Source organism: Mycteria americana, chromosome 12, assembly GCF_035582795.1.
Source record: "Mycteria americana isolate JAX WOST 10 ecotype Jacksonville Zoo and Gardens chromosome 12, USCA_MyAme_1.0, whole genome shotgun sequence".
Lineage (NCBI taxonomy): Eukaryota > Metazoa > Chordata > Aves > Ciconiiformes > Ciconiidae > Mycteria > Mycteria americana.
In genome coordinates, this window is record NC_134376.1 from 4,974,958 (window position 1) to 4,988,035 (window position 13,078).

Below are 13,078 nucleotides of genomic sequence, written 5' to 3' on the forward strand. Positions count from 1 at the left end.
TTGCAAAGGATGGAATGACAGAACATTAGTAGTGTGTTCACTGCTAAGTGCATCAAAAAAGGAGCCCTAGGATAAATAAACAAAGCAAACAGAACAAAGGCCCTCAAAGCCCAGCAACTTCTACCAAGGCATGGGAAGGAGGCTGTAGTGTATCAAGAGGATGAAGGAAAAAAAAAATAGGGTAAGGATGAGGGCAGTCACCAATTACAGTTCAGTGACTTAGAGAACCTAAACCATGCAGCTGAAGTTAACTTCGTACAGGCAAGAGTCAAGAGACTCAGGCTCTGTTTTGTCAGCCAGAAAATTCACTATCACTTACAAAAAAACCTCAGATGCAACTGGAATACTTCCCAATTTGATGAGAGAGCTAGAAAAATTTTAGTGATACTAGAATATCCTAACATAAAAATATTAAATAAAATCTGTCTGATTCTACATTAGACAAACACTACCGCCAGGTAGTAGCAACTCCACCTATCTGATCTATTTAATATCTTAGTTGCATAAAAACCTTATTGCTATCATTTTTTCATTGCTCCAATAAGATTCTTGCAACTCATGTGCAAGTCAGGTGATACTGCAAATAGACGTGGCAGAAAATTCTGTAGAAACATTCCTACTTCACTTTATGAAAGCCATCAAAATCCCACCAGTGACCTTCATTTCAAACTCCCTGTAAGCACCAGCCTGGGAGAGCAAGAGGTGCTTAGCATCTCATTGAAAAGGGGAGTAAGAAACCTGGATACTACCATCCCCAGTCAGCATCCTTAACTGGACAACACCTGAGGTGCTGAACAAGCAGTAAGAGGAGGCTGCCAAGACACAGCTAGTACGGAATTTTTAAAAATCAGGCTTGACAAATGACTAGAACACATCCTGTATATAAAAAAAATCCTACATTCATTAACCTGATGAAATAGAGCTTATTTCTCTTAGGCTCTAAGACCTTAAGATGGGAAAGTATGTTATTTTCTTAATACTCTATACAGTCATATTTCACAAGATCTAAAGAGCACCATGGAAATTTTGTTATTTGGCATGCTGAAAGCAAAGACTGTTTGTCAGAGGAAAACAAATGAAAACAGGCTCTACACAAGAATCACTAACACTTTCAACAAGTAACCCACAAGAGGTAGAGAGTATAAGTAGTAATAAATGCATAGCCAAGGACAAAGGAAAGACCCTGGACTTTTCAGAAGCAATGGTAGATAGCAAAACTTCTCCACTAGGGAAAGGGAGCAAACAGAGGAGGACAGAAGGATATCAACCACTGACATTTACAGCCACAGAAGTTGACAACCTTTGGAATTGAACACATGGAATAACTTGCATACCTAAGAAGAGAAAACCCTTACAGCTTTACAACCTAACTGCTAAGGTCAGAGAGCAATCAAAAACCAGAAAGCAATGGAAACACAGCCTACCGTAAGCATTGCCAGTGATGCTGTTGGTGGGGACAGCATGTTTCCCGTTCTGAGTGACTGCCCGCACAGGGAGCTGATGTTGTCCAATGGTCACTGGAGCTGCCTGCTGAAGGATCGTGACTGTCTGTCCCGGAACACCCTGTGCCATTTGACTGGCGACCGTCTGAATAACACGGCTGGCTGTAGGTATCGTGGCAAATGCGATCGTTGGCTTTTCATCCATGCTTGCTTAAGAGTAGAACAGACAACAATCATTTACCACCCTGGCTTAGGAGCAGGCTTTATTCTCATTAACATTTTAGTGACACATACCCCAGGCTTACAAAGGTGAAAATACCTCAGCACCACAAAGTCCTTGATGTGTCCTACAAGGTTTACAGAGTGGGAACAGAAAGCACTGCTTCTCAGGCTGAGGCAGCTTCATCACAAAAGTAACATATTTGGGCTCCAAGGACCTGAGAGTATTCCTAGAGGCCTAATACTGTGAGAAGTGCTCAGATTCTGCCCAGAACTCTTTAGGCAGGATCAGGCTCTACACACACACACACTTTCTGCAGGCTGATTCATACAGTACAGTCAGCTCTGAGAAGGTAATGGTTCACTCACCCTGCTCATTAGGGGAAGAACACTGCAATCAGGGACATAAGAATAGGGAAGATTAGTCCCTCTGAAATGCTTATTTTGAAGCACATCAGAAGGTCAGGGATGAATATTTGAAAACAATAAAATATTCTGTATTGCACATATACTCTATCAATATTAAGAATATTTTTCTTACAGCATAAGCTGCCCAGCCAGGGGGAAAAAAAAAAAAAAAAAATCAAGATTATAAACTTGACCTTTTGTCCTAAAAAGGCATCATCTCCCTTATTGGCACATTACAGCTGTGATATGGGCAGCAGGCACTGCAAATCTCATAGCTTACTTTGTAATTACAGGCGAATTGGCCTGACTCTCAATACCACACAGCAGGAGAAGGCATTAAGATCTTAAACAATGCCTGGAGCCAAAAGTCTGCAACAGCTTGCTGTCAGGCCTGCACATAGGTTGTTTTACAAGGTCTTCCCACAACTGCAAGCTTTCGCCGGCTATGGAAGTATGGGAAGAAACTGAGAGGGAGGAAAAAAATACTAAAAAAAAAAAAAAAGGAGGAAAGGAGGGCTGAGTTCCTGGATAGAGATAACTGTTTGAGAGCACTCAACCACTTATCTCACTTCCCAGGACAAGTAAGGGGTGAATTCAGCAGGTATGTAACAGATACAGGACAGCCTCCTGCTGGGCATGCAGGAGCGGAGGGCCACTCTTCTCTTCCAGGGGATCTGTGGGTCTCAAAGCAGAGAAGACAGACAGGAAGCACAAACTCATTAGTCCTGTAGGAAGAGAAGACTTCTCCCATTTTAACATTAGAAGACAACAAGAGTAAAGTTAGATGGGACATAAGCATTGAGCCGAGACCTGCAGGCAGGCTGATGGAAAGCTGGGAGATTAAGAAGGAAAATGGAGCAACCAGGAAAAACAAAGGGAAGGTAGAGACTAGAAAAGGATATGAGTAGGAGTAACAGAGGGACAAGTAGGGAAAGAACGAGTGACAGCAAGAACTAGTGAATGAAAGAAGGGAGCAGGTGACAGACAGGCAGCTGCAACTGTTAGAGCTTCAGGAACATGTATGGGATCCAGACAGGAATTTCTAGAGAACGTGAGTGAAACTCAAGCAGGATAACCAGTGCTGAACTAAAAATGCCAGTGGTCCTGCTATTGCTGTAGGGGAAGGTCTTTAATTTTTTTCTTTCCCTTAGAGAAGAACCATTGCCCCATTGCCCACATAAAAGCAATCAGAGTAACTAGCCTTGCTGCTGGTACAACACACATCTATCATGTAGCGCTAAGCCCTTCTGAAATGGCAAGTAGACAAGGTGTTGTCTAGATCACAGCAAGAGAAGGTTTAACTCGCTAAATCCCCCAAGGCTGGAATTTCCAGCTTAGGAAAAAGAGGCCTTTATTGTAACTGGTTTTTGAAGATTGCTTTAATGGGGCACTGCCTGCACTTCCAGAAGTGTATGCTTTCCTCTAGGAACCCAGGCCTGCAGAAGAGAAGGGCTCAATCATTTATTTACAAGGCCACCCTGAAGCAGAGAGTTTCAGTCTTTTCCAAGACCATCTCTTTTAGCTAGAAAAAGCATACATTTCCATGGCACATCCAGCTGACCAATGCACAGGTCAGCTGTGCAATAGTATTGATATTAGGGATAATATAAATATTTAAAGCACTGCATGTTTCTTCAGCCTCCAAAGTCTGTTACATTTGTTCCCCACAGGAGACAAGGGAGCACAGTTGTCCTGCTCACTGGTGGAGACATCAAATGGATGAGCTCTTACTTGGTTTAAGTTTACCTGGAGAAACATCTTTTATTAAGGGCTAAGCACCCAGTGAGTGAAACAGCATTTGACCACCCACCCCCCCAAGCCTGCTCAAGAATTATTAGCAGAGTAGCAAGGGAGGTGAAAAGCTACCTCGGTGGTCACCAGCTAAGTCCAACACTGCTCCTGCAGCTTCATGAGCTCCTCCTGCTGTGCCCTGATTTGTGAGGATGTATCCGTTTGCAGAGTTTGCAGAGGAGGTCACAACTCGGACCATTGTAACAGTAGGAGCTTGTTGAACTACGTGAATTGCATGACATGAAGGCTGTTGAGAAGTCACTATTGATGCTGGCATGTATGCGACTGGTTTTGCCACCAGAGTAGATGGTCGGGGAGGAACAGCCATAATCACTGGCTGGGCACTGACTGGAGAGCCTAAACAGAAGAGAGAAGCGTACATTAATAGGAGAGGCAAAAAGGCCTCCACTCATTTCACCTATGCACTTCTAATCTGCAATACTTAGTCCTTCAGCATTGGCAGGAGTAGGGATAGGGAACAAAAAAATAAGGCTTCAAAAATACCACCTTCAATCTTCTATTTCTTAACTTACAAAAACCTTACTTGCCACCTGAGCACATTTCTGTGGACAAAAACCACAATAAGCACAAAAAAAAATGAAGCTTTACGTAATGAGTTTTGCCTCTCAACTTTGCAGGGAACACCCTATACATCAGGCCAGTTACAGCACAGCTGACAAGCAGATACTTACCAGGGCTTAACAAATTACCAAGGCCCTGGCCACAGCACCACAGAGCTCTGCACAGCCAAGCTGATCTTATCCAGAAGACTGGTAAATCAGTGTGAGCAAGCTACCCGCTACCATGGCTACTCTGTTGTCAGTTCTTTAGAGCCACCTAGTTCAAGGTTAGCTCATGTGTTTCTACATACTCCTTTATCTCCTGCCCCCTCATCCAAAGACTAGTAAGAAAAAATGGTCTGAAGTTGCATGTGCATCATCAGTCTCTAACAATGAAGTGGAAAGAAAGACCTAGATCCTCCTGTAACACACTGGTAGCAGCATTCCTGCAGTGTCCTCAGCATGGCACTTGATGCAAGTGAACAGTCACCCTCTGTGAAACAGGAGCTACTCACCAGGTGCACTCTGTGAATACCGATACTCTGGAACTGAGGCTAACTTTGACCCAAAGTCGTGATCATGTGGAATGGGTGAGCCCTCCCGTGACAGGCACTCTGGAGTCTGTAGTCCACTAGAGTGAGGGGACAGCAGGCCAGGGTGAGTAGGGGAGGCAGGAGCACTCCTGAAACACCAGAGAATGTAGTGTTGGCAAGTGTAGATGCATTTCGACCAGAAGACAGCAGCAGAGACCAAGAGTTATCTCCAGTACAGGATTCTCTAGAAGTACAGCCTTTCTTCCACACTACCCACTATAGTCTTGCTGGGAAGAGTTGAAAGGTACACGGTAACCTCACAAATGCTCTAGCACCAAATACTGTCATATTTTTCCTTGCTGACGGAAACTGGACCCTTCAGAGTATGCTTAACATTTCATTTTCAGACCCATTGCTGACAGAGAAGCTGGAAGTGCCTCACGTTCAGATCGGTTTTATAGTTTCAGGCCATTTTCAAAGGATCTTTGTCAGTGTTTGAGTGTGATGGGGAGAGGAAGAGGAAGAAAGATGCAATGTAGATGCAAGCGTCTGGCCCCACATATGCTTACAGATCAACTGCTCCTTTTCCCCATTGCCTCCCTCCCCAACCACTTGGTTCCCACCTCTGGTCCCATGTGGCCACCAAACACATGAGGAATTAAACATTTCTTTAATGACAAACAAGATAGAGAAGCTGATCAGCTGAAAACCTCTCCTCCTGTTTCTCCCCATTTTAACAGACAGAAAAGAAACAAGGTGTGGGAGCAACGTTACATGAAACTGCTCCAGCTAGCGTTGAATTGCAAGTCTCATCCTCACAGCTACAGGGCTCAGAGAAAGCTGTCATTGCACACAGTTCCTCTGGTGCAGTTACACCGCTGACTGGAGCAGCTACACAGAACACCCCTCCATTGCTTCACTGCTGACAGCCATGATCAACCTGATCTTCCCTACAGGAGACTGTTTTAAATACCACAAAAGTTATTCCCACTATGATCTAATCCACATCTAAACACAGCTTTCCTGAAATGAGACTGGCATCTGAAAACACTTACTCTGGTGATAACTGCTTTGAATTTCTTTGAAATGATGCCAAAACAGATATGTTATTTGATGCAATTTTGTAGTTTGGTTCTGGATTTTTTTTTGTAAACACTTAAGTCAGAACAATTTTCAGATTATGCCTCAGGACTATCTACCTCTCAAACTATAAACAGAACTAAAGTTTGCTCACTGTACTTCAGGAGAAGTTTGTTTGTTTTCTTTGTAATGAGTTTGGCACAAAGATTAGAGGAAGTTAAGTTACCTGGAGGAGAGAGGCCCAAAAGGTGTTCGGAAGCAGGACACTCCTCTTTGCCTTCGTTTTCTAAATGCTTGCTCTACTAGTTTGGCTTCAGAGGCAGGGTCAATTCGCCAAAAGGAGCCCTTTCCAGGCTCCTCCTGGGAGCGTGGGACTTTAATAAAGTAACGGTTCAAGGAGAGGTTGTGCCGAATGGAATTCTACAGGAAGCAGAGGAATGAGATGATTATTTTGCCATGAGGAAGCATATAGCAAAGATGAATGGGTTTTGCCACACAGCTTGGAAAAATAAAATCCACACCGCCAGAATCAGTGTTGAAGACAGAAGCAAGTCACTCAACTCACACAGCTCCAAAGTCACAGGAGAACTGCAAGAGAAAACCTGGGGAAAAGTGTCAGAGTTTCTACTAACCATGCTGAAAGATGGGTTTGCTTGGTACTACACCATCACTTAAATACATCTGGAGCCAGGCAGTGCAGTGACTTTTCTGTGGAAAGCAATGAAGGCAGAGCTTTTGCTGAGGCAGGGGGGAAATCACTGTAAACCACATCAGAACTCTCTCAAAAGACAGGCTTTATTCTAGGCAAGCGGAAAAAATTGCCTGAGCCTGTGCTAACTGCTTACCTGCCAAATGATCGCCGGGGTGTCCAAACATGCCCTAAAGGACACTGCATCTCATGGTAATCATAATGCAAGCCAGCCAACATGCCCTCAGACAGCTGCGTCTGAGAAGAATCCATTATCTATATGGCATGAGTCTAGCACTGTACGGCTCTCCAAATGTTCATAAGACTATTTATCCTTTTCATTGCAAAAACCCAACTCTGACTGGGTGTAGTGCTGTCTTTTGGGCTAGGGGAAAGCCTCAGTAAGCCCAGGTGTGCACAAGCTCATTCTTCTTCCACTTTCAAAACAAAACAAGAGCTTTTGTAGCAGCTTTAGACGAGCTCTTCACAAGTGAAGCCTTACAATGCCACTGGTAGAGGCGGGGAAAAGGCAACTTCAGCCTCCACTGAAATGCAGCTCTCTTTGAAGCAGGATGCAGCAACTGGTTCACGAAGCACAACTCTGCCGAGCAGGTTAAGGCAGGAAGTGAATTCCACAATTAATTAGAACTGCAGGGAAATGCCAGGGAGGCAGAAATGTATTTATTCCAACTGTACTCAAAGTGCACCAAGCAGTACTGATCCTGCCAGTTGAACACAATGAAATCAGCAGCTGCAAGACTCTTTCCAGCTGCATTAGTGTATTATATTCAAATGACAACACCCATTTCAGAGGTGCAATGCCAAGAAAAAGTCTGAAAAGCAGGTGGAGCTGAGGTTTCTGGAGCTTTGAAAGCAGCCCTCAAGTGAACGTTTAAGCTTGATTTAGCATGTGTTAACTACATTCAAACTCTCCTATGAAGCTGGTCAGATTTCCTTTAATACCACAAGGAGGGCACAGACTCGAAGCTCCCCAAGTTCCCATTCTGAGATTCAAAACTTGCAAACTGTGACTTAGGCAATGCAATTGATACACTGTGAAAATAAAACATCTGTGATGATTTAAGATATTATGATTAAAAACTGGGAGCTCAGTTTTAGGCTGGACATCATCTGCTTGGACAGATCATGCCAAACAAAGACAAGGTGAAGGACGAAGCAAGATTCAGGCAAGTATCTGAGTAGAGGAGTGACTGATAGCAAGGATGCGGAAGAATAAAAAACAAAAGTGAAAAACACATGACTACCGTATTAAAAGGGTTTCAGAAACCAGAGAGCCCAATGGTAACACACTACATTGCCCTAGAAAGTATTTTAAAAAAACCCTAATCACCCACAAACTAGTTAGCTTACGTTAAACAAATTCACTCTGGGAATAGTCAAAGCAGCTCTATTCCCAGTGCTCCAAATCTTTAATAAATGCATTTCAAAGCAGATAAGCCCTGTCAAAGTAGTTTAAAAGCTTGTCAGTGTCAAGAACTCACCTGCCAGCCTTTGTCAGCAGTCCTGTAATACGGATAATGCTTGGTAATGTGGGCATAGATCCCACTTAGTGTTAATTGCCTGTCCTGTGCTGAAGATATAGCCTGCACAATTAGCTGAGCATAAGAATAGGGTGGCTTGGACTCATCCTGAGGAAAAAAACAAACAAATTTAGTCACTAGCAAAGAATTCCCACACTAGAGTGTACCAACAACCCAAACTAAAAAAGCCTGTTGGGCTGTAGTTTTCACAGATGCTAAGAGAGCATCAGGGCAACTAAGAGCAGCATCACCCTCTTCCCTTTCACTCCTGTTTTATACAGCCACTTTCCAATTTCGCACAAGCATTTGTGCGCAAACAGGACTACAGGACTTAGTCACATTAAAGTATCACCTTCCCTTTCCCCACAAACACCAATTAAAGTTGCTTTTTTGTGTGATTCCATTCCCCACTGAATTTACCACACACGCTTACACCAGCGCAAGGAACGGGATCAGGACAAGCAATTGGAAGCAAAGAGTTAGAGAGTGTAGGGTACAGTCACTGCTTTCAGTGTTCATGAAACTAAAGCCTTCAATTCTGCCCAGCTACAACTACACTTTGTTAGAAAGGTTTCATGCAAATATGCTATCAGCTCTCCTCCCAGCAACAAGCCCAATATAAAACTTGATCCTGTCCCTTCTCCTCTCCAGCAGGATTTGTTTCATTCTAGGAACTTTAATTTGTTTGCCAGATCTCATATTCCCAGCTCTTCATATTACTCCATCAAGAATAGCCCTTCTTGTCTCAAGGGAGAATTCAATCTACAAAAAAAAGCCATCTAGTATTGTGCTCCTCCACCCAGTCCCAAATCAGGTGGTTTTGGATCTAGACCTTTAACTTTGATCTGAAGATCAGCTCACCAAAATTACATTTTATCATTATAACTAAGTTATTTTTTAATCTAAATTCCACTTGCTACTCTCCTCATTTAACACTTGCTTGACAGGCCTTCATGTTTGTTTTAAAGTGAGACTACAGATTTCTCATGGCAAGGATCTGGTTTCTTCCCCTGCTTCCCCTTTCTCCAACTGTGTTTTGCAAAATACCATTAATTAAAAGGAGAAAACAAGACTCTGAATTTTAATGTACCTCTTCTTTATGGGTTCTTCATTTATCAAGCAAGCAAAAAAAAAATTCTTCTCCCTTAACCATTTTAGGGAATGACTTGAACACATTTTGGGCAGCTAAGCAAGCAGATTCATCATCTACCACTAATAAGATCCTGGTTTGAAGGCATGGTCTCCAAACCCTGGAGGATACTGTATATAGCACCCTTATGGCCAGGGTATTCTTAGACCCCTTTTAACTATATCCAGCACTGGCAATAAACTGCCAGGTCTTAATAAGCCTCCCAGTGAGCACTGCTGAGTAAGTAATGTTTTTCTCTGAACCTTTGGGCTGTCCCCGCCAGATGCATCTGCCTGCTGTTCTGATGCTGCTTTTGCGGCATACTCTGCTGCCAGCTGCAGATCCGAGGTAATGTTGTGAACAAAACGATATCCTGAGGATCCAGCACCACGTGGACTGGCTGGGCAAGAGTTGGGAACACTGGAGAGGCAAAAAGGAAATACAGTTATTTGTTACTTCATTTATTAACAAGACACATAGTTCTTACCCTCTAAGGTACAGTAAAGCTCCCAGGTCACTGAGAAGCAGATATGCACTGGACTTATTTTTGCCCCTGTGGCTTATCCAAAGCCCAGACAGATTGAGGAAAAAAAAGACAGAGATAAAATTGGAATTTCTACAAAATCCTGACACCCCCACTGCCCTCCCCCTCTCCCGCTTTCTACAATCACAAGACAGCAGAGTCTCAAAGTATTAAACAATCCTTCTGTGTTTAGAGAAGCACTTAAAACAATGTGGGACTTAAAACAACTACACTGTATCAGGGGTGAATACTTACTTAAATAAATAGCTTGCTATTATAACTTGTGAACAAACAACACACCACTCTCCTTATAACAGAGGTAATATTTAATCAATCCTTCTAACAGATACAGGCTATGTTCTTGTACAGTATCATAGTTAAAGCACCCAGTGCAGGCATCTGCCATGAAGGTCCCTGTCTAACACAACACCCGAGCTTCAGAAGATCATATACCCTGATCAGTGCCACACAGCTAGAGACAGGTACTTCCTTGACTCACCAGCACACAAATGCAGCTAACAAAAGGGAGCTGCAATCACTAGTATACAACACGGACGGTATCTCACCCATCAGCTTTGGCTAGCATGGGGAAGACACACATTTAGAGTCCCAGGGCCACCACAAGATGGCATTACAGGAACAGCTACTGAGCAGGAAAGCCATGCTAAAGTTGATAAAAAGCTACAAACAAATAAAAGGTGGCTATAATTTGCAGCACCACTCAGGCACACAGAAGTGAACGCTACAAGATGAGAACTAATCAGAACGGCTTGTCTAGGGATCACACATCCTTGATTTGCAGGGTTGGTAGGACGGGAGGAGAGGGATGAGTCTGGGAATCTGAAGTTCCCTTTTTCTGTCTCTCCTCCGTTCTGCGCCGTCCGGCATTGAGGGGTGCAATGCCAGAGCATCATGACACATAGCCAAGTCCCAGGATTCCACAGGTCTTCTACATAAGAGCAGAAAAATGGTGAGCAAGAAAGCAAAACAATACACAGAAGATACACATGGCAAAATAAGCAGTTCAAATTGTACGAAAAGATGCAAATTGAAGCCCACAGCTGGGAACTAGAATTCAGTAAAACCAGCATAAGCAATCCTCTTATCAGCCAAATGGCCAATAACAGTGCTAACCCTGACGCAAATAAATGCAGTAACTGACACTTATCACAGCACTGTGCTAAATGCTGCACGAAAAAACACAGAACACGGTCCCTTCCTCAAAAAGGGGACTGTCTAAATAGCTTCCCACACACACACGTACACATGCGGATGGAGAGAAAACAGTGAGACAACCCTTGTTTGCTCAGTGGGCAATACCTTTGGTGCATAAGCAATCTGACAGTGTAAGGAATGACCATTTCCTACCGCAGTCCAGCCTGTAAACTGAGAAGTGCTGCTTCTCCTTGTGGCGTCTTTGCAAATGGCTGCAGTGCTGAGCTCAGCACAAGCGAGACTGGTTTCTTTTAAAAGTGAATTACAGGATGGGGGGCCGGGGGAGAGGGAAAAGGCAACAGAAATATTCAGCCACAACAAACCCTTGCAATAGGAAACCCAAGTTCACCCATCTCCCATATACTAGCCACGCAGTGTTGCACAGCACCTGGTAACCCTTTCAGCGCCCACTGTTAGTCCTTGGCATTAATGGGTGATGCTGTTCAGATGTGCAGCAGGAGGTGAAGCTTTCAGCAGGTGCAAGGTATATAATGTTGATGAGCCCATACCTATAAATCTCCCTTTGCCAGAGATAAAGGCACTTCCTACCTAGTCTTTCAAAAAGAAGAGGCCTGTTTGTGCAGGAAAATGAATCAAAGTTCGCTATTCCACGCTTTGAGCCCACTTTGGAAGTGGATATCACTAAACGACAGAAGACACTCTTGATGTCTTAGCATTCACATGGGGAGCTGGTGTGAATTTAATTATTCCGCTGTCATTTTTCAATAGCTTCTCTACATACACACTTCTTATAATGTGCAGATAATTACAAATGAAAGTCATTTTCATACATGAAACAATGACAAACTAAAAGCACAGCAATTCTTTTTAATCTTTGTGTTTGGCACCTGAGCAATTATTGTAACACACAGACTAGGAGTGCAATAGGATGAAACAGAGTTTTCCGATTTTGTTCTTTGTCTGCAGAAATACATGAACAGCAAACCAGAGACAGCAGCCAAAACTCAGGTCAAGGATGTGGAAAAGAGAAAAGTTCAAGTAAATTCATGCTCTGCACAGAACTGTATTCCTTTGCTTTTTTTTTTTTAATAAATAAAACTAGTATGGCTTCAAAGATTGTCCCATGCAGTTCAGACAAGAACTGATTCGATTCAACATCAGCAGAGCAAGCAGCCCAGATTTCGCTGTTCAAATTTTAGCTTCCGAGGCTGACAATGAGTTGTAAGTACAATCTCTTGATATTTTTTAAAAAACAAAGGAAGAAACCCTTACGCTCCAGGGCTGTGATTCTCTTGAGTGCTGACAAAGCCTCTCCAACCTAAAGTGTTGTTAACTTTTAGAAAAGCCAGTCTCTCCCAGTAGGTAGTCACTGAAGAACCCGACAGTCCCCTAAAGAAGCAGCTGTCCTGTGGGACAGCCACAGCAGTAGCTGAATATTTGGAAAAGATATTATTCTTTTACCAGAGTGGAACACTTCTGCCCAGATAGACCTGCCTCCTTTCAGTGTGGATCAATGATCAAATCAAGAGACGGGTACAGAACAGACATGAACTTTTAGCCACTCCAGGCAAAGAGACAGGGTAACACATGCTGCTAAGTGTTCAAGCTCTCAGTCAATCATCAGAGCACTCTTCAGAGGGAAGGGAGAAAGAGCTGACTACTGGAAAAAACAAGGAGGCATAACCTGTCCCCCCCCCACCCCCTGCCAACATGGGACAGAAGGAGTGAAGAAACAGTTTTACTAAAAATACCCCTCTGAGGGTTAAAGTTAAAATTAAACATTAGTGCAGTCAAAAGAAAACAAGCAAACACAATGCAGTGACATCAGTTTCCTGGAGTTCCTGGAATTCTCCTCGCCACCCAGAGCTGGGGCTGGCCGGGGACGCTTGCATGCACTCACGCCCCCTTTAAAAATATTACGGAACAAAAAGCTTTTTCCCTACAAACACCTGTTTGTGCTATAAAACAACAATCAACCACGGGGACAG

The 13,078-nt window shown here is 43.4% G+C and overlaps 1 protein-coding gene across 1 annotated transcript in view; it reads right to left on the bottom strand.

Moving 5' to 3' along the window:
• The window catches only part of FOXK1 (forkhead box K1), a 55,694-nt gene that overhangs the window by 8,554 nt on the left and 34,062 nt on the right, over window positions 1–13,078 (bottom strand). Inside the window, exons 3-8 of the mRNA XM_075515644.1 lie at window positions 9,655–9,811; window positions 8,224–8,370; window positions 6,260–6,453; window positions 4,936–5,102; window positions 3,936–4,217; window positions 1,425–1,652 (exon numbers count right to left, since the gene is read on the bottom strand). Of these exons, the coding sequence (XP_075371759.1) occupies window positions 1,425–1,652; window positions 3,936–4,217; window positions 4,936–5,102; window positions 6,260–6,453; window positions 8,224–8,370; window positions 9,655–9,811 (1,175 nt within the window). The remainder of the gene's footprint in view (window positions 1–1,424; window positions 1,653–3,935; window positions 4,218–4,935; window positions 5,103–6,259; window positions 6,454–8,223; window positions 8,371–9,654; window positions 9,812–13,078) is intronic.